Source organism: Talaromyces stipitatus, genomic scaffold, assembly GCF_000003125.1.
Source record: "Talaromyces stipitatus ATCC 10500 scf_1105507295541 genomic scaffold, whole genome shotgun sequence".
In the NCBI taxonomy this organism is placed as follows: Eukaryota; Fungi; Ascomycota; class Eurotiomycetes; order Eurotiales; family Trichocomaceae; genus Talaromyces; species Talaromyces stipitatus.
Window position 1 is genome coordinate 1,845,510 of NW_002990115.1, and position 19,823 is coordinate 1,865,332.

The following is a 19,823-nucleotide window of genomic DNA, read 5'->3' on the forward strand; positions in this document are numbered from 1 at the left end:
ATTGACAAAGGCATATTCGGGTGCCCAGCCTGCTTCAATCTTGGTTCTTGAATCTTCTCGCCGGAATAGGATGTGCTACCGGGGTGCCCCTAGTATGTGGTTTGGGTAAGAGCAGCCTCATCTTTCAGCCCTGCCCTTAGTCTAGCACTGTTGTACCTATTTTAGTATATGGCACTGGATAACAACAAGTCTGGCTCATCATCTCGGAGAGAGCTCGCGTCACAATCGCTCCGTCAACGTATTGCGCAATTCTGGTCCTTGGAAAAGTATTTCGGTGATTTCCGATATCTATTTGTTCTCTATAAGCTATTATGCTATGGGTAGAGAAAAGGGGCAAATCGCTGTATAGCATTGAGCCACATTCATGCGTTTCCGAAAGGCTACTTAAGGTTGATCGATGTTTTGAAATGATCGTGGGTTTTGTTTTTTTTTTTTTTTTTTTTTTTTTAAGCATCAAGCCCGGGAACCAAAAAAAACTTCTTTTTCTCTTCAACTCTTCTTTCATTCTTTCATTCCTTTTCGCCTTCGGGGGAATTCGACTATAAAATAAATATTTGATCTGAACGGGTCGGTGAGGCTTTGATGCCTTGCGTCGATATATTTGCACGAATACTTTTCTTTACGACCTAAGACGATTTGTGAATAGGTATCTTCGGCGGAAGATACATATCCTATATAATATGGTAAGTCGGTTGAACGTCAGATAATTATCTTCTGTGTCCATAAAAATCGTCGTTAATTAACGTCGCACAATGCTCACGTGCATCTAGCCCCACGCCGATTCTTCGTACTTTGCGGCCGGTGCGTCCAAGGAGCAGGTCTATGATCAGGTATTGGAACAGGCGACTGGGTTAGTGACTGGTCAACGGAATTGGGTATGTTGATCCTTCAATTGCAAATTGACAGAATACAGTGTTAATGTCGCTTTATAGGTTAGGTGAGAACACCTCGGCATAGAACCTCCATCAAACTCGACGAGGGAAAAGAGACTAATACGGATAGCAACCTCGCCAATGTATCCTCACTCCTATGGCACGCCTACGCATCTCTCCCCAAACCATCCTCAGCCGTGAATTGGGCCGGCTTCTACGTTCGCGATGACCTCTTCCCTCTCCTCGCCTCCCCCAAGAGATCAAACAGTATCTCCGGCTTAACAACAACCACCATCTCCACCAGCTACGCCTCGCATCACGACAAGAAGTTACTCCTTGGTCCCTTCCAGGGTAAACCGGCCTGTCAGGAGATCCGGTTCGGACGCGGAGTATGCGGAACAGCTGCACAGAAGAAGGAGACTGTGGTGGTGCCGGATGTGTTGGAGTTTCCCGGTCATATTGCTTGTGATGCGGATAGTAGGAGTGAGATTGTGGTTCCTATATTATTTGAAGGCGAGGTATATACCGTGTCTTTAGTGGATTGTGTATGAGACGACTTCTGACGGTATTTAGACTGTTGCCATTATCGATATCGATTGCACCGAGCCCGCGGGATTCGACGAGGTGGACAAGAAGTATCTGGAGCAACTGGCTCAACTGTTAGCAGATAGTTGCGATTGGTGACAAGATTTATGATTTATGTTGTTTTATTGTGGTAGTCTGGATAGATGTACGGACTGTTGTCTGCCATTGATTGTATGTTTTCTTATGATACCCTGAGAATGTAACATGCACCCATTGGCCAATCAGAGAAGGCGACCCAACATCCTGGGGAGTACTCGCTTGGTCAAAATGTGATTGGTTGTTCAGCCCCGCTTTACAGCCTTGTCACAGATCCGTCACAGTACCAGATTTACAAGGTCAATACAGCCCCGTTACACAGCCCCGTTACAGCCCAACTTAAAAAAGGCCAATCCGCCTCTTCCCTTCCCTCTTCTTCTCTCCTCCAAACCATCAAAGGACCCCCAAAAAACAACCACATTGACAGCGCTCAGCGCAGGACGATAAGTCCTGCCTCCCATTGCCTCTAGGCAGTTCTCTCTCTACCTCCACAATCTCATCTTTATGGTCAGCGGATCCACCGGAATCCCCTGTCCCACCATGGAGTGCACATTCTACTACCAGCCTCAGCAAGGAGATCTACTCTTCAGACCATCAAGACCACAGTGTACTCCTGCAGCAGCAGCATAGCGGGCGCCATCAACAGGAACCACAACAGCAGCAGCAGCAGCAGCAGGCGGCGTTATTTGATTTCTCTTTGTTTGAGCATGATTCCCTGAACAGTTTTTCTTCGTCTTCGTCTTCTACTTCTCCGCATTCTATTCCCTTATCAGATCACAATACGACATTATGGTCAGGTTCTTTGCAAGGAGCCTGTGCTGCACCGGATTCAACGCTAGATCAATTTACTGGCGCTTTGGATTTGGACCTTCTCATAGACCCGACCTCTGCTGAGTCTCAATTGTCTTTTGATTTCCTGCTCGACTTTGGCAGTGACCAGGGTCATCCCTTTGATATTACGACTACTAGTTTGGCTATACCTAGTAAACCTGCCACTAGTATCCAGGCTACCCCTAGTATCACTATTGTGGAAGATTTATCATCTGCCTGTTCCCCCGCCAACATGCCTGATGGAGGAAGTATTCTCGCTCCTTCAGTTGACCTTGTCAATATGAATATGGAGCACTTCTACCCTTCCAATACGACTTCTGTCTCTCCTAACATGGCATCGATACCTTCAAGAGGCTGTCCACCTCTTGTAACCCAATTTCAAAAACAACAACAGCCTCTTCTTGCTCCCAAACAACACACTCCTCCATCTTCATCAGTCTCCCCTGCTCTCAGCCACATCCACTCAATCGATCTAGATATTAGCAACAGCAACACGATGCAAGCACCAAAAAGCAAGAAGCGTTCTCGCGCCGAATCAACCGGTCTTGATCTATCAAGCAACAACAGCGCCCAAGACTCAGAGGAAGAGCGCATTGTCGAAAAGCGTCGTCGCAATACGATGGCTGCTCGACGATTCCGTCAACGGAAGCAAAACCATGTCTCTGAGTTGGAGTCGCAGTTGAGTAAAGTTACTAAGGAAAGGGATGATTTGAGATTACAGGTTGCAAAGTGGGAAGGTGAAGTTATGGCTTTGAGGAAGTTGTTGGAGATGAAGAAGTAATTTGTTAGTTCGTTGAGACCAATAAATACTTTTCCTTCGGGATTTGACTGCACAAGTAGTTCGTATGAGAAGTATTATCATTGATTCTGGTAGTCCCCAGGCATACTCATAATTGCTCATAATTATCAATCGAGACGATTCATTATGATAAATAATGACTGATCACAAATCCCTCTTCTTGCTAAGCAGCTTTCTCCCGATACTCCTAAGCCAGTCTTCTCTCTCTTCACTCGTTGCAAGCGTGTACCAAACAGCATCCTTCTCACACCATTGTATAACCCTACTCCTCGACCCATCAAACAACATCACATCCTTCGTCTCCGTAAACGGCCCCCAACCCGGTGACTCACCACACATAAACGATGCCCAGGCCTCCGTAATTCTGTCTGATGTCTGCCGGTAATCACTATCCGCCTCCGGACCAGCCACGGATGGTGTACAAAGCACAAACGCCACATCAAGTGAATGATACGAGTAACCCCTGTACGCACTTTGAGGGAAATCATCAGTCTGATCAAATCGGAATACCCATACTTTCGGCGTCGGGTGGGAGCCTATCAATGGAGGAACACAGCCGTATATCAACTCGGTGGACATTTTGAGTAAAGCCGCAAAGTTGGACTGTTGAGATTGGTGCTCGGAAATGTGATATACTTGCATTAACTCTTCGGCGAAGGGTGGGTTGGGTGAGATGTCTTTTATCCAGGTGATGATGTCTGTAGGGGTCATGGTTGTCCATTGTGTACAGCCCCAGAGAGCCATTTCATCTTTCGTCCAGCCTACCATGACGCCTTGAACCCAACTAGGGAATTTATCCAAGCGTTCCATAGGCGTACTTGAATCTTTCTGATATACGAACCAGTTCGGATCCCATATAGGTCGAGAATAGACCCCGTTCAGCAGTCTTCCCATCTCATCGTCAGACAGAGCTCGCAGAGCTTGAAGCTTTTCAGGCCCGGTGGCAGAGTCAGGGAGTCCCGTGCTTGCGACCATGCGATCGAATGTCCTTTGAGCGTCCTCGAGAGGTGGGAATGTCCAAATTGGGGTTGATTCGATAATCCCTCTTTTACAGATTGGGACGTTTGAGAGAAGATGAGCCAGAACGCACCATCCACCCGCTGATTCTCCGGCAATAGTCACATTGTCTGGATCTCCGCCGAAGTGATGGATGTATTTTTGAATCTGACCATCAACTATTAGCTCAATACACAGGATGTAGACGTGTACGAGAGGAAGTACTGACCCAAAGCAAAGCAACACGCTGGTCATGCAGACCCTTATTCGCAAAGTATGTTTCCCCGGACTCTTTTGCTTCATCCTCCAGCTCTTTTGATGATAGGAAGCCGTGATATCCTAAGCGGTAGTTTATGCCTATCGAATCGAAAAGTTGGCCCAAGTCCATGGCTTTGCGGACGAGGTAGTTTCCATCTATCCAATAAAGACAAAGACAAGGTTAGTATAGTTCATATCAGACTACTAGGTAGTACATACCCGCTCCAGTGTTACCATCTCCAATCGTCCATCCACCGCCATGAATCCAGGCATAAACAGGTAGTTTCTTTGCACCTGATACTAACGTTTCAGGGGAAACATGGATATTCACTCGCAGACAATCCTCGGAGCTCTTGATTACTTTTCCATTGACTTTTAGTAGAGGACGCAACCCTTCCAACATGAATGCCCTGTCGGATTCCCATATTTCGCCTGGCTGTGAGCATACAGGTCCATATTCCGTGGCTTTGAGTACGCCCCCATCGCTCGGTGTTGCACTTTCAAGGTCTAGCAATCGACATTGTCGAAAGCGAGCGGGCACTGTGGCGTAGGGTATTCCCAGGAAATTGGCTACTCCGGTCGAGGATAAAAGGCTCTCAACTTTGACTGTATCGGATATGGTGATGGAAGGTCCAGGCTTGAAGGTTAACTCGTTAGCCATTGTAGGGAGGTATTTCCAAGGGTATCAACAGTCTCAGACTAAAGCGCAATGTAGAATGGGCCAAGAGAGAACGAAAGTAGATGACAGTTGATCTAGTAGCTCTGGCATACTAGGGCAAGTAACTGAGCAGTAGAAAAGGCTTCATGTAACTCTTGCTTTACGTTTTCCTTTTTGTCAATTCGTGTCACTTATGCGGTGGCATCCCATATCTGATACCCATCCACGTGGTTAGCACAAGGGTTAGCCGAAGATTAGCCGGGATATAGATTATTGTATAGAAAGTTCAATACAACTTAACGACGACCCAAGCTTTGTTCTCCACAAGGCCAATACTGGTTAAGTTGCGGGGAAGCAGTGCTTGTATCCCTAGGGTTAGCGGAATTTGACTCCATCCGTAAGGTTTTACCCCAGAAACCAGGAAAATGGTAAAGAGTATTTGCCTGAAGATTAGCCGGTGTGCACGGTATACCTTCCTCAAGGGAAAAGAACCCGTGATGGTATCCCCCTATTATTTAAGAATCATGATGTTTCTCCCTTGATTCCATTCAGCAGGCCTGTCGTAGCACCTTCTTACTATCTTTGCCCCTATCAAGACTATCAAAAGAACCATTATGGCCAGCGAAAGCCTGTTGCATCGCATTCGTCGCGATTTACCGGTCATCGGTTACTGTCTCATCGTCGGACTGGCAGCAACATCCTTTGGCTTCGATCAAGGTCTGACTGGCGGCTTCTTCTCCATGAAACAGTACAACAAAGACCTTGGCTACTATGACAAAGCAAAAGGTGTATACGCCATGACAGCTGAATCCCAGACAATGATGATGGGAATCGAGATCGGATCCGTTCTTGTTGCAGCCGTCATTTCAGGTTATATCGGTTCCAAATGGGGCCGGAAAGTTGGATTGGTTATCGGCAATTTGATCGGCATCTTGGGAGTAGGGATCCAAATGATTTCTCATTTTGCAGCTGCAGTTGTTGGACGGGCGTTGATGGGTGTTTCTATTGCTTTCGCTGCCCAGTTCTGTATCCCCTACTGGAGTGAAGCAGCGCCCGTTTACTTGCGCGGATTCATCGTTGTGTTTTATCAATTCTTTATCAATCTGCCAACCTTTATCGGTAGCTGTGTTGATCAAGGGACTTATAAACTTGATAATCCGCTGGCTTATCGCATTCCTCTTGTTGTGGCCATGGCAGCTCCAGCAGCTTTGCTGTGTTTGATATGGATCGTCCCTGAATCTCCACGTATGCCCTTCACCCAATCCTCATGAATGACCAAAGTAAACTGACGGTGATTAGGCTGGCTTATCACTCATGGACGCATCGAAGAAGCTAAAGTATCCATGTCAAAGATCCGAGGCCGTCACGCATCGGTAGATGATGTGGATCAAGAAGTCCGAGAAATCATCGCCTATGTCGAGCTTGAAAAGGCCCTCGAAAGTTCCACGTCGTACGCCGAGTGCTTCAAGGGTACCGAACTTTGTCGAACGCTAATTGCCTCGGTCATTGCAGCAGGAGGGCAATTGATGGGCGTCGGATTCATTGGAGCGTAAGCTTACGCCCCTGAAGTCTGATACCCTTGCTAATGCTCATTGCCAGATATTCAACCTATTTCTTCGACGTGATCGGATTCTCAAACGCCTTCCTCGTAACAGTCATCGTCAGTCTTTGCTCCGTGGCTGGTGTCCTCGTCGCATTCATGATCGTAAACTATGTCGGCCGACGACCCATCATGATAACCGGCTCTGGCGTTCTGACATTCTGCATGCTCGCCTTTGCAGTCGTCGCTCAAGCAACCCCAGCACGAAACAAAGCAGCAGCCAAATTCATCATATTCTGTATTTGCTGCTATTCTTTCACTTACTCTGCATCCTGGGGCTCCGTGGGGAGCGTCATGATGGGTGAAGTACCTTCAAACCGACTGCGGTCAAAGACGTTGGCAATCGCCATGTCTGCCAGTTGGGTATCTGCTCTGACTGTCATTACAGCTATTCCATACCTGCTTAGTGCCCAATACGCGAACCTGGGGACCAAAGTTGGATTCATTTTTGGATCTATTGGTGTTTGTATATTTATTGTGTCGTGGATCATTATTCCCGAGACTAAAGGTCGGTCTTTGGAGCAGCTTGATGAGATGTTTATGAATGTGAGTGTCCTTCAACCTGTTGATTTTAAGCTGAGGGATTATCTAACAAGCTGAATTGCAGCGCATCCCCACACGAGAGTTCAAATCGTATGTTTGTACGGGTCTTGTTGCTGGGTATGATGTCAACACATTTGGAGATGAGAAGCGAGCTGTCATGGGGGAGTCCACGCACGTTGAGAAGGTGTAATGCAGGAGTGAGAGATTATTGGAATGGTCGTGAAAGAAGACACAAGTAGGGACCGTATAATCATAGTTACAGTTACAACTTATAGCAATACTAGTAAGTGAAAGGAACGATCAAAATTCATATTCGTAAAATTAACCTGCAGATCCAATTCTGTACATATAGCCCAGCCTGCCAGGAACGATCCATTCGACAAACACTTACTGACACTGGCTGTAGTAAGGGTTGATAACTTTGCAAGTATAAGGAGACTGGCAGGTAGTAGGGCCAGTCCAGCCGGTACCACCGCACTGTCCCCATTGAGCAGCACCAGTGGTTGAACCACCAGAACCACCAGAACCACCGGAGCCACCGGAGCCACCGCCGTTGCCTATTACAACGTTATAAGTCAATCAACCAGAGCTAATCCAGTTAGCTCAATGGGATTTATTGCAGCTTACCTCCGCTGCCACTGCTAGTGCCTTTGCTGAGCGAGATTTGTCCAGAGCCACTACCACTCCAGCTCTCGACGGCCATGACCTGGTAATTCAAGGTGCCGAGGTTCATGCCAGCATTGGCCCAGGCATCGAAGTGGTTCTGAATGGTGACCGTGCCGCTGGTGCGGGGGCTTTGACGGATGGAAATGTATTGGTTGAATGTTGATGTGCCCTGGATAGAGGGTTGGTTGACCTGCTGGTGCTCCCAGATATCGTAGGTGCCGCCGTCGCTGGTCAAGGTGCCCTTGTGTGTGCCTGCGGTTTGGTAGCCGTCGTGGACTTCCATAACGTAGTATTCGACGAGCGGGTTGGTGCTCCATCCGTAGATGGCAAGGATACCGACACCTTGGGCAGAGAAAGTGCCGCTATAGTTGATGGGGCTATTGATCGCGTTAGTCAATCAAACTACGTATTAAAATTAAGAAGTTGTTACTTGGCATCACCCGGCTGCCAACCAAGTCCAACAACAAAGTCTCCCTGGGTGTTGTAATTCACAGAGAAAGACCCAGCACCCTGATTCGGAGAGTATTGAACATTCGCACCGCCAGCGACATAGTCTTGATTGTAGTTCACAGGCTCAGCTCGACGGGCCAAATTCGACAAGGAAGTATTTCCACTCCTCAACTCGAAGAATGGACCTGCCGGTGCGACAGGCTCTGGAGCTGGGAGAGCAAAAGCTCCCCCGGCAACCAGGGCAGAAAGAGCGACGAAGACAGAAGAGATGCCCATATTGTATATATCAGATCAGTCCAATTGAATGTTTCTGAATGATGGACAAGAAGGAATGTTTCGAGACGTGATCTTCACCAGCCTATTTATACTGTTGAAACTTCTTCACGAAACAGGACCTACGTATTTAGCCTTTATGACACCGGTCCCTCATCGTCAATCCTTGAATTTAGGCTCTTCGGCAGAGTGGCATGATCTAGAATGTGGATACGATCTGCATTCAGATGTTTAAAGCAATTAGACTTGTTTCGCAAAAAGTGTGCGGGGAAGTATCCTTACCCCCTATTAAATTTCCCTCGTCGTCTAGATGTCGGCAGTTGAGGACAGTAATATCGGCATGCATGACAGGGGGGACATTAGCCAGCATCCGACAGAGTTGAAAAATTGGTCAGGCTATTCACTATTCAGGCAGATTGAAGAAGCGCGTTGTGATGCCACTTGACAATCCATAGACGGGATGTCGGGAGGGCTTCATGGCATTACGGGGAGTGTCGGTGAAACAGAGAGAGTAAAGCGGCAGGTACGGCCTTGTTTCAGACAGACGCAAGAATGCAAATATATGTAGATATTCCGGATTTCTTATGCTCTTTCGTTTCGTCTAGGTCCTTAATTAGCCAGGCAGAGAGGATGTTGCAAGTTCTGCAAACACGGGCACATACATTCAACGCAGTCAGCACGTCTGCACTTTTGTCAATTTTGCCAGGCCCGGATAATTCAATTCTCTCTATACTCGATCGGTCACATATTCTGTGACCTCTCAAAAGAATAACCTCGAGCCGGGAGACGGGCCGCAACAGGTGCTATGTGGAATCCATCCAATCTCGCTGAAACAGACCGTGTTTCCAAATCTCCGTGAATAATGCTCTTCCCAGATCCACCAGTAACGTCCGAGGATTAATCCAATTCAAGACAAGTACAGAATGATCAAAATCCCATCACGGCGCCGGAAAATCCCATGTTAATAGCCAAGAATAAGTCTAAACACGTGACAAGATGATTGCAAAGATCTATGGACCGTCTAGTTAATCTGATAGAGACACACGTAATCAAAAATACAAGATACCAGAATTACATACGAGACGAGGTATTACAAAAGATACAAAATCGCATTTCTTACACATGATAAATCTCCACCAATCAGAGGTCAAGGAAGTGAGTCATAATTTCTCATTGTTAGTGAGCATCTGCACTGTGGGGGCTGTGTTAATCGCTGCTTAGTCATTTGCATAGATAACTAACTTAGCTAACTAACGTAACTTAACCTAACTATCGAGTGCGAGATATCAGCGGCATGGAGAGAGAACATTGTATAGGTTTTATCAGGTCGAGAATGTCTGTTACCTCGTACGCAGTCGATTAGACGGGAGTACATTATGGATTCCACCATGTGCATCTTCATTGAGTTTTTAAACGGGCGTAGAAAGTATATCGGACATATCTGCATTGAACTAGGGTATAACTATCAGATACATCTATCAAATGTAGGGTATAGATCATTTGATACTGCCTCAGTCAGTCAATAGCATTAACCACTCAACGAATGAGACCATCCTTTCAGCTTTCTAACGCTTGATCGAATTGCATGGGCAAGCACAGTAGATTAAACAGCAGCAGCAGTAGACTCAACAGCCTTCTCCTCAGTCACCGGCGCGGTATGAGCCTCCTCAACGTGGAGGTTAGTACCTGCCAAAGTGCTCTTGACGTCCAGGGCGCCGCTCTCAATAGCGGCCATGCGCTTGAAGGAAACGCCAGTCTTCCATGGCGCGGTTCCAATATACGGAATGCCGTTGGGATCCTCGAACATGGCCTCAGTCTCTTCAAGAGTCTTACCGGCAGTTTCAGGGAAACCAAAGAAGACGTGGATGGTCATGGCGAGGTTGAAAACTCCAAAAATGATATAAGTCCTGTAGCGGATGTTGGCGAATGCAACGGGCGTAAAGAGACCCAATGCAGTGTTAAAGGCCCAGTTACCCGATGTGGACAAGGCGACACCTTTACCACGGAGACGAAGGGGGAATAGTTCGGGTGGATAGATCCATGAAGCGGGACCCCAAGTAGGAGCATAGGAAGCCACGAAGAGATAAGTGCAGGCAATCAGGCCCTTGGCTGCTGCGCCGGAGACCCTCATGGACTCGGCCTTAACACCGTTAATACCACCAGGAATGATGACACCGTGGGCACCCATGATACCAGCGTTGGCAAACATGAAAGTCATCATGAGAGTCGAACCAAGCAGCATCAGGTTGCGACGACCCACGCGATCAATAAAGACCAAGGCCGGCAGAGTCATGATAACGTTGATGATGTACTGGATGGAAGACGCCAACAGGGCAGCGTTGCCGTTGTAACCCGCCATAGTAAAGATATAGCCATGTAGTACATCATACAGTTCATACCAGTAAGCTGAGACCAGATCTGAGTGAAAAGACCTACCAGCGTCCGGTTGAGCATGTGGGGTTTGAAGAGGTCAAGGTAGGTGACATTAGCGTGGCGGCGCTCAAACTCGCACATTTCCTTGATGTCTTGCAATTCAACCTGGACGAAAGGATGATTGGGGTCACCCTTGCCGTGGACGAGAGTAAGCACTCCATGGCACTCTTCCCAGCGATCCTGGCGGGCCAACCAACGAGGAGATTCGGGCAAGAAGGTCATGGCGAAACCGAGGAAAACGGCGGGGAGCATCTGCAGACCCCAGGGGATACGCCATGAGGCGGTGCTGTAGTTGTCGGGGTCCTGGCCTCCGATGTACGAGCAGCCAAAGGAGATGTAGTACATGATCATGATACCCCAGGTAATGGCCCACTGCTGGAGACCGACGAAACGGCCACGCTGAGTCGGGGGTGAGATCTCGGAGATGTAGACGGGGACTTGAGCAGACTCAAACCCGACAGCCAAACCGTTGATGATACGACCGACCACAAGCATACCAATGTTTTGGGCAGCACAGGTCAGGGTCGATCCAATCATCCTAAAACAGTCAGTATCTTTGCCAGGGCGGAGAAAAGAAGACAGGTCGGAAAAATTAAAACCTTACCAAACAATACAACCGATAATGATAGACCATTTACGGCCAATACGGTCAGAAACAGGACCAGAAACAAGAGCACCGAGCCACGAGCCAGCAGGCATGGCTGCGGTAATACCTCCCTGATGGAGAGAAGTCGGACCACTGCAGATCTTCTTGTCATTGAATGGAGGGCCGTCAGGACCCTGGTTGAAATAACACAAGTAAGCTGGTTCGGTCAACTGGGCCGACACGGAGGCGATATCGAAACCGAACAGACCACCACCGACGACAGCGGTGGCCGCAATCACGTAGATGTTTCCAATAGGCATGGTGGTTGGTATCTTTACACCTGGCCGGCACAAAAGTAGAAGACTCCCCCTCTGCTTCGTAGGCGGGAAGGGATATATGGATATATCTATGGAAAGGAAACGACCGAGAAAAGAAAAAGAAAGCGCAAGGAAGGACAACTTAAATAAAAGCTTCCAGCTTCATGCCGATCCTTTCTATATTCTATGCGTCATCTCAAGATTCGCTACTTTCCCCGCCTGCATGGTCTGTGAGAATACGACGTTGTATTTGGTTTTTTTTTTTTTTTTTTTTTTTTTTACCTTTTTTTTTTCTCTTCCTCTCTCCTTCTGCGGTGGTCCCATGGCACGCATGATGTGGAGTCTCCGGACATAGGCCTTCTCTAATTCCTGGAGCAAGGACATCCCCGCAAACAGGCGGTTGGTCGGCGCGTCCAAGAATTCACGCTGAGAGTTGTCGTGCTTCCATGTGGAAGGGGACTAACCATGTGGTCCCTTGACGCACCATTGACCAACCGCGAACCAGCACTCAGGGCAGGGATGGGAATTCTTTCAGCTATGATTCACCGAGTTGGATCACGGGCCGGGTCTGCCTTCAAGAATGCCCACATGGTTCGAGCTGGGGGGAGCGTTGCAACCAGACAGGACGACAGGACGACAGAACGTATGGTGGGGAGCTTTGCACGGCATAAGAATTAATCACCGAGCCAACTTGATGCTCTCTGATTTCTGCCCGGATCGGTATAGCGTCGATGAAACAGACATCACATACTATGGTAGTAGTCTCAACTCACCTGCCAAGCGCGACTACTCAATGGCTAAGCAATAGAAGACGCGATACTAAACAGTTTGGCTTTTCTTGGGACGTCATTGGCGAAAGTTTCGCCTGACTGCCTTCTTCCTTCGAGCGTGAATGGACAGGCCATGTTGGTCAACTGATGCCGGGGTAGACGCTGACGCTGAATAGTGGAAATTCGTGGTGAAACCGACATCATGCAGGCCGATACATGATTGCCATTGGAAGCGAGTGCATGTTTCCGGCAGGGAGAAGTAGAGAGAAAGTTCAGGCGTGGTGATCACCCTAAAAGCAGCCGGATGTGGCACAAGCCCTAGCTGCCTCTGATTGGCTGATAACTGCAAGTCACGGGGCTAAGTGCGCCAGCCAATCATCCCGCTACAAAAGTGGATACTGGGGCCCCGCCTGCCTTGGAAGTTGGAGCTTCCTGGCTCTTTCTTTGTCCGGGGAATCATGGTCGCTCCTTCTTCCTGCCAGACAACCAGACAACACGATGGCCAGTCGCACCTGCCAATCTCGGCAGCGGCATCCCGACTGCTTCTTACCCTTTGTCCCGCTGTCTGCATCCTGATTAGTGCTAGCGTACCTAATCGCGATCCCTGTCGGAGAGATCCGCCGTGACACTCCCATTCTCTCTCTCTCCTCTCTCCTCTCTCCTCTCTCCTCTTTACTCTCTCTCTCTCTCTCTCTCTCTCTCTCTCTCTCTCTACTCTGTGCTCCGTCTTCTTTTTGTCTTCCTCTCCAGTCTCAAAGTCTTCATTGTCTAAGTGTCTCTACAACTGGGCCACTGCTACATAAGACACCCTGCATCCAAGGTAATCCCTCCGACAGTAGCGCCTGATTGTGGGGATACCTACGCAAGGCCTCTGGAGTCTGAGGACTATGAAGAAGAGGCTTTCCCTTTTAGTGCTACACTAATGAAAAATGGCGCTCGATATACTAAACCAACGGCTGAACTTCTGACCTCAGTGGCGTTCAGCCTCCCTGGGCCGAGAACCTGCGTCAACCACAAGGATTTCCACCCTTATTGCCTAGTAGAGCAACTAAGTCTTTTCGGTATTACGAGATAGTGTGCTGTCGGTGTACCGACGTGGCTTGACCAGGTTGCACTGGCTATTCACGGAAATACTGACTCTGGGAATAGCACATCGTAGGACGTGACATTGAATATGGCCATAGCGGCGGCACCGATAGAAAGAAAGGGACGATGAAGCCGACCCTGAACCTGCGAGCGCAGACACAGACATGCATAGATGGTGATCTTGTACGCTGAATGGTAGCGTAGTACTGAAACACATCAAACTGTCCGATCACGAGACATTTTCCTAGTCCATAGTATTAGGATTAGCAACGTTGCATCGGTGCTGCAGCCTTGAAGAGACGACATGACTCGTGCTGCCTGAGTAACCTGGCAACCTCCCCCTTTGTTTTCCCCGCATCTCCAGGTTTCAACAGTTGACAGTACTTTTTCTACTCAGAAGCCTGAGAAAGATCGGATACAAATCCATAACTACGTACTTCGATCTATGATCTCGGAATCTCGTGTAATCAATGCAGGGACCTATCTCCTCGATTGATGAACCCTGCCTTGGTGCCTAGATAGGTACTAAGTACTAAGTACTACATCAGAGACGGGGTTTCTGCCTTCAGGTCTCAGCTATGGCTTGCTATTCAAACCCTTCGCTGTAAGCTAAATACACAGCAAATGAGCTGAGACATCCTGCTGCTTCTGCTTCTGCTTCGTCTCAACTTGGACACGATAAGCCTCCTGGCTCTACCTGTCAAGTGATCACGGCTATTCAGCTGAAGAGACAGCAGACTGAGTATCGAACCCTAGATTGGCAGGACCTCAGCTTTTTGTCCCACGCCACAGCTAGTACTGGGTATTAAGATCATGCCAGTAACTATATAGGAGCCAGTTCATTCTCCCCCGTAGTCCATTCGGCTGCCTTAATGCATATGCGCTATGCGTTGCATTTGAGCCTCAAACTGCAGGATGCTTGAAGTCGAACGGTAATGAGCCTCGCTCATAAGACAAGATTATCCGCCAGCTCATAGCACCGCCGCCACATTCTACTGCTAAGCAGTGGCATTAGTTGCAGTAAGCTCGGTCGAGAGGCCAGGTGCGGCCGTAGTACATTGACAGCCCGGTGCACACCTTCCGGAATCCATCGATACGGCTGCAAAACCGCTTTGTACTATCTTCAATCCTGTGGATAGTAGCTTGAATGACAGCCTATCCTCAAGCGGCCCATCAATCGATATATGGACCTTCGCTAAGCTTAGGTAGCGTCACTCGTCACTCGCAGCTGTGATTACCATAGCCCTTCGTCAAAGACCATAGCTTGGAAGGTCGTATGAGTCACTCGAATGGAGGTCGGCATGAGTGTCGTGTAAAAGTCTATTCGTACAACAGCTTGGCCTCATGGAACAAGCCTCGACCTGTGTCATTCCACCGCATGATACTTATTCCAAACAGTAAACAAGCAAGAAAATCACACAGCCGAATCCTTATTGAATGTAGTCTAAATTGTCAGTCAAGTCTGGTCGGGCGGGAGCTCCCTCTTGTGGAGTCCGCGTTAAACCACTTTGAGCTCCGAGCGCTCCCGCCTTTTTTTGCCCGCTGCCACCTTGCCCACAACGAAGCCCCTCGAAGCTCAGAAGATTTTTTTTCCCCCCCCCTCGGCCATTCCAAGAGCACAATGCCTATTCAGTGAGTGGAAGATGCATGTTCCTTCCTTCCATAATTCCATGCTCTGACAATGACCCAGCTATCTGATTCTCCTATCGCGCCAAGGCAAAGTGGTATGTTGATGTTGATACCCATGTCGTGGCCCACCACATTCTTCTGCTTTCGAGGTTCAGTCAACACTTGTCGACACAAAATTCTTGCTGACATTTATCTCTCTCGAAGCGTCTGGCAAAATGGTTCACTACCCTTTCACCTAAAGAAAAAGCCAAGATTGTCAAGGATGTCTCTCAACTTGTACTGTCGAGACGGACTCGCATGTGCAACTTTTTGGAATACAAAGGTTGGCATACCTCTACTCTCCAGCATACTATTCGGCAGTTAGGCTAACTCTAGAATATTTCCAACAGACCAAAAGGTAGTCTACCGTCGTTATGCCTCCCTCTTCTTTATTGCCGGCTGCTCGGCCACCGACAACGAGCTGATCAGCCTTGAAATCGTACACCGCTACGTCGAGCAAATGGATAAATATTACGGCAACGTTTGCGAATTGGACATTATATTCAACTTTCAAAAGGCATACTTTATCTTGGATGAGCTGTTACTCGCTGGAGAGATGCAAGAAAGTAGCAAGAAGAATGTCCTGAGGTGTATTAGCCAGCAAGACAGTCTGGAAGACATAGAGGTGAGTGGGTGATTTCAGCTCTGTTTGGTCTGGCATTTCTTGTTTTTTTTCAACATCCATACGTTATTATATTATTTATACCATGGCACATGCCCCAGCACCGGCGCAATCACGCTAACGCCGCCATCCAGGTCGAGGAGGATACTGTGACGAAAATTATGTAACTATATTCACAGCGCATTTCTCTGTCCATACGCTTTTTCATTCGGGTCAGGAGTCTTTATCGCGCGAATGGCGTTATCTGGGTTCTTCAGTTTTATACTTGCTTACGGGATACTAATTCAAACTTCTTCTATTTTCTTGTTTCTGTCCAGGTTGAAGATGTCGATAACAATCTCAAGCGAATGGGACTTTAGTGACAACGAGTATTGCGGGCGTTGTGGTCCATGTGAAGTCAGCGCGTGATCTCACTGGCCCGAGATACGCTCTGTCACGTGACGGGAGTCGCTCGCCGACAATCGCGACCTCCGCATTGCCTCATCACCTGTCTCTCTCTGTCTGCTCTTCTTTGTGCCATACTCTCCATTCACCCTGCCAGATTCTACCTAGATCACATATATCTCAGTTTTCTCAGTATCTAGAATCGCTATGGCGTCCTGCTAGACGATCTTCGTCTGGCTCCTGTCAATCGTCCTAGCCTGTTACTAGCATAGCAGCCAAGGCCTCTTCTATTACCGTCATCGCGCGTCTCGAACAGCTCAGTTACCTCTCAGAAGTTACTGTAGCTGAAAAATCGAGCTGTTCAAGATAGCTTTTCAAGGAATCTTTTGAACGCCATAGCCCAGTCCAATACGCTCACTTATCAATCCATACCGGCGGTAGTCAGCCCTTGACCGCTCAAGATGAAGGTATGCAGCTGAAGAGGAAATTATCCATTCCAGAGTTATTTGCTCATGCCTATGAAAACAGTATCTACCTTTACCTCAGATCGAAGAAGTGTCGAATGCTCTGAATTTTGACACTCCCGATTTACATGTTGTCGGGGGATGTGATCTTTACATTACAAAGGCAGCGTCGGACGATCGCAAACTCTACCACAAAATCGAACAATCCCTGGAATCGCAGTACGAATCGCTCCTCAAACTCTCCGCCTCACTTTCGCCTCCGACAAAGGCCTCTGCTCCGAATAACGTCGCGCTATCCCTGAACTTGTCGCGATCAAGTCCCTTTGGTCCGCTCACCGAACACTCCAGTCGCAGGACCTTTGCCTACCTGATCGCAACGCTGAATGCGAGTCATCCAGACTACGACTATAGTCATGTTCTGCGACCTACCGATTTCCGTCGTGAGCGGAGTCTGAAGAAAGTTATGAATACGCTTGATATGACTCTGCACAATCTGCGACCTCATCTACGCGATGACGGGTCGCCGTCACCCCCGACTGACTCATTTTCGGGTTCTTACAGCACCAGTTCCACGACAGCCTGGGGTCCGCGAATGTGGAAACTCATTGATGAGGAGATGTCGCTTAACGACTGCGCCATCTTTTCGTACTCGCCCGAAGACGATATGAATGATGATGATGACGGCGCAATCTGGAGTCACAATTATTTCTTCTTCAATAAACAGCGCAAACGTGTTTGCTACGTTTATCTACGCGGAATTCCGATAATGAGCCATGACGATGATGAAATTATGGCCATGTGGGAAGATGATGGTGTCGCGACACCTGTCGGCAAGCGGATTCCTGACGATTCGTACTATACGCCCGATATCACTGCGAAAAAACGCCAGCGATACTGGCTTGGTGATTTGGCCTCCGACGATGAACCTATCAGCTCCTCGACTCGTCGTATAGGTGCTGTGCGCGCAATGAGTGAGGAGATGGTTGATTCCATGGAAGTGTAACACTTCCTCATTCTCTGAATGACCTCTTTATCCTCCTTCTGCTTCTACTTCTCTGTCCACTACGTTTTTGCTTTTTCATATTATGCATGGCAAAGGCGTTGGGCCGCTGGTGAGAGCAGTGGCCTCGAAGGCCTATGAAGTAACTTCAAACTGCTTAGTTTTTGTTTGTAATGACTCTTTCTCGTTTCGTGGCTTTACGGTCTTGATGATACTCCAATATCTGTTTATATGCTAATATCAATTGTGACGGAGGGTGGTCCAGTCCACTTGTGGACGAGGCGTTGTTTTGTTCTCATTTCGAGATGTTATTATTCGATGATTACCAGAATTACTATTATTGCCTTTATGAAATATGATTTATTTCTAACGCCCATGATTAGCTAAATATCTTCATATCTACCTAAGAGTAAATACCTATACATGCGCCCATCCATTACTAACAAGAACCTGCATCTCATCAATTAAACAAAACTCCCCCGGCTCATGCCTATTCCCTTCTTCATTCTCCCAATTTTTAACCCTCCGCCGAATAACCCTCCTCTCAAAAACCGGCATCGTGAACCAGCGACGCAACCGATTCTCCCAAAAGGAAACCACAATCCGAGCTAACGACGAAGATGGAGAAAAAGAAGAAGAAATCCAATTTTGGGGTTTGAGCGGATGAACAGCTGTATATGCGGCACGGTTATATCCAACTCGTACTTTTGGGTTGAGATATACCCCGTGTGTTGATGAAAGTGGGTTGTCGGCGTGGATTAGACAGCATTCTGAGCCTTCGAGGTGGTGGAGGGCGAGAGAATCGGGGATTCCTCTGAAACGTAGGGGGGTGTTGGTTTGGGATAGGAAGGGGGATGTTGGCATGGCCACTGTGAAGATTAGCATAATCCAATCCGGTATCTTGTATCAGATTCACGAGCGACCGACTTACCCATGCCGTTCCAGCAACTGGTTACTGGGATTGGAGACATTGAGAGAAGTGAGTCAAGAGATTCCCAAGAGCGAAAGTACGGCCATGTTTGCATCAAGGGTTCATGGCCTTGAGAGTCACGTAAAGCAAAAGTATCGTAGTATTGCGGTGGCTTGGAGAAGTCTAGAGAACAGGCTGCTGCATATGAGCCGCCGTTCGTATCTAGTAATGTCAAAACGTCCTCCGTCTGAATATTCAATCAGTAGATGTTCATAGAATGAAGGGAATGAACCTACTGTAAACACGACATCATTCAAAAACAAAATCGTATCAAACACAATTCCCTGCCTCGCCAGATCCTCCAAAATCAACAACCCCCAATTCCTCAATCGCGCAAGATACGGAATCCGTCTAAGCTCCCTACGACCACGCGGCGTATCAATCCAGCCTTCTTGCTCATGAGCTGCCGTCGGCGTGGCAGATATCTCATCCTGATGCGTAACATCTGACAAAGTAATATTCCGCGGCACGTCAAGCACATCAAGTCTGGCATCTAATTCCCTCAACGCGCCCTTGGAATCATCCCAACTACCGCTTTCGTAGACACTTACGAATACATTCGTGGGACCTAGATGGGAGACTAATTGAACAAGAGCATCGTTCCAGTCGTCGCGCAGGATTGCTTCGTTGTTCCAATGCAGACTTGCGATAAAGATGCGGCCCGGGTAGTGATGGCCTGGTTTGATTGGTTTGTCGAATAGACTGGCATTGAGAAGGAGTTGGTGGATATAGTATGTCTCTAACATGAACCAGATGATCGTTAGGATTAGGCCCATGCGGAGAAGTCGACGGGTTGGGCCATAGCGACGCAACTTTAGGCGGTCATTTAGTTGCATGGAGACAGCGGTTAGTCGTCTCTATAAGATACGAAAATTATCGAAATTTCATCTAATGAGCGACAAAGTTGAGGTGATGATTGCATTTGTTTGATTGTTTACGAGTGAAGACAGTTGCAT

The 19,823-nt window shown here is 47.9% G+C and overlaps 8 protein-coding genes across 8 annotated transcripts, besides 4 other annotated features; 4 read left to right on the top strand and 4 right to left on the bottom strand.

The window, feature by feature from the left end:
• Positions 1–418: 418 nt before the first annotated feature.
• Positions 419–448: a microsatellite.
• Positions 449–680: 232 nt separating this feature from the next.
• On the top strand, positions 681–3,105 carry TSTA_030130 (GAF domain nucleotide-binding protein; the record flags this gene model as incomplete). Its single annotated transcript, XM_002480133.1, has 7 exons — positions 681–698; positions 771–875; positions 938–1,390; positions 1,446–1,542; positions 1,743–1,940; positions 1,964–2,215; positions 2,291–3,105. The coding sequence occupies 7 exons, from the start codon at positions 681–683 to the stop codon at positions 3,103–3,105; spliced, it is 1,938 nt and encodes a 645-aa protein (XP_002480178.1).
• Positions 2,146–2,169: a microsatellite.
• A 162-nt stretch (positions 3,106–3,267) lies between the features above and the next one.
• TSTA_030140 (carboxylesterase, putative) lies at positions 3,268–5,038 on the bottom strand (the record flags this gene model as incomplete). Its single annotated transcript, XM_002480134.1, has 3 exons — positions 3,268–4,287; positions 4,349–4,533; positions 4,597–5,038. 3 exons carry the CDS (start codon positions 5,036–5,038, stop codon positions 3,268–3,270), a joined length of 1,647 nt encoding a protein of 548 aa, XP_002480179.1.
• Positions 5,039–5,649: 611 nt separating this feature from the next.
• On the top strand, positions 5,650–7,368 carry TSTA_030150 (sugar transporter, putative; the record flags this gene model as incomplete). The annotated part of the gene is made up of 4 exons (XM_002480135.1): positions 5,650–6,280; positions 6,335–6,584; positions 6,635–7,181; positions 7,243–7,368. 4 exons carry the CDS (start codon positions 5,650–5,652, stop codon positions 7,366–7,368), a joined length of 1,554 nt encoding a protein of 517 aa, XP_002480180.1.
• Positions 7,369–7,565: 197 nt separating this feature from the next.
• On the bottom strand, positions 7,566–8,570 carry TSTA_030160 (endo-1,4-beta-xylanase, putative; the record flags this gene model as incomplete). Its single annotated transcript, XM_002480136.1, has 3 exons — positions 7,566–7,735; positions 7,806–8,221; positions 8,275–8,570. The coding sequence occupies 3 exons, from the start codon at positions 8,568–8,570 to the stop codon at positions 7,566–7,568; spliced, it is 882 nt and encodes a 293-aa protein (XP_002480181.1).
• Positions 8,571–10,170: 1,600 nt separating this feature from the next.
• TSTA_030170 (sugar transporter, putative) lies at positions 10,171–11,937 on the bottom strand (the record flags this gene model as incomplete). Its single annotated transcript, XM_002480137.1, has 3 exons — positions 11,605–11,937; positions 11,000–11,538; positions 10,171–10,973 (listed from the first exon to the last, which is right to left on the bottom strand). The coding sequence occupies exons 1-3, from the start codon at positions 11,904–11,906 to the stop codon at positions 10,171–10,173; spliced, it is 1,644 nt and encodes a 547-aa protein (XP_002480182.1). The 5' UTR covers positions 11,907–11,937.
• Positions 11,938–12,157: 220 nt separating this feature from the next.
• Positions 12,158–12,201: a microsatellite.
• A 1,107-nt stretch (positions 12,202–13,308) lies between these two features.
• Positions 13,309–13,386: a microsatellite.
• A 2,054-nt stretch (positions 13,387–15,440) lies between these two features.
• Positions 15,441–16,064, top strand: TSTA_030180 (AP-1 adaptor complex subunit sigma, putative; the record flags this gene model as incomplete). The annotated part of the gene is made up of 3 exons (XM_002480138.1): positions 15,441–15,483; positions 15,630–15,710; positions 15,778–16,064. The coding sequence occupies 3 exons, from the start codon at positions 15,441–15,443 to the stop codon at positions 16,062–16,064; spliced, it is 411 nt and encodes a 136-aa protein (XP_002480183.1).
• Positions 16,065–16,894: 830 nt separating this feature from the next.
• On the top strand, positions 16,895–17,900 carry TSTA_030190 (mitogen-activated protein kinase MAF1; the record flags this gene model as incomplete). Its single annotated transcript, XM_002480139.1, has 2 exons — positions 16,895–16,900; positions 16,962–17,900. The coding sequence occupies 2 exons, from the start codon at positions 16,895–16,897 to the stop codon at positions 17,898–17,900; spliced, it is 945 nt and encodes a 314-aa protein (XP_002480184.1).
• TSTA_030200 (polysaccharide export protein (CAP59), putative) lies at positions 16,987–19,805 on the bottom strand. Its single transcript, XM_002480140.1, has 3 exons — positions 19,104–19,805; positions 18,829–19,054; positions 16,987–18,766 (listed from the first exon to the last, which is right to left on the bottom strand). The coding sequence occupies exons 1-3, from the start codon at positions 19,701–19,703 to the stop codon at positions 18,315–18,317; spliced, it is 1,278 nt and encodes a 425-aa protein (XP_002480185.1). The 5' UTR covers positions 19,704–19,805; the 3' UTR covers positions 16,987–18,314.
• Between the last annotated feature and the right edge of the window lie 18 nt (positions 19,806–19,823).

Coding starts and splice junctions, on each gene's coding strand:
- TSTA_030200 (XM_002480140.1), bottom strand. CDS start 19,703: ATGCAACTAAATGACCGCCTAAAGTTGCGTCGCTATGGCCCAACCCGT. Junction 19,055..19,103: donor TGAATGATGTCGTGTTTACA/GTAGGTTCATTC, acceptor TTGAATATTCAG/ACGGAGGACGTTTTGACATT. Junction 18,767..18,828: donor CAGTTGCTGGAACGGCATGG/GTAAGTCGGTCG, acceptor TAATCTTCACAG/TGGCCATGCCAACATCCCCC.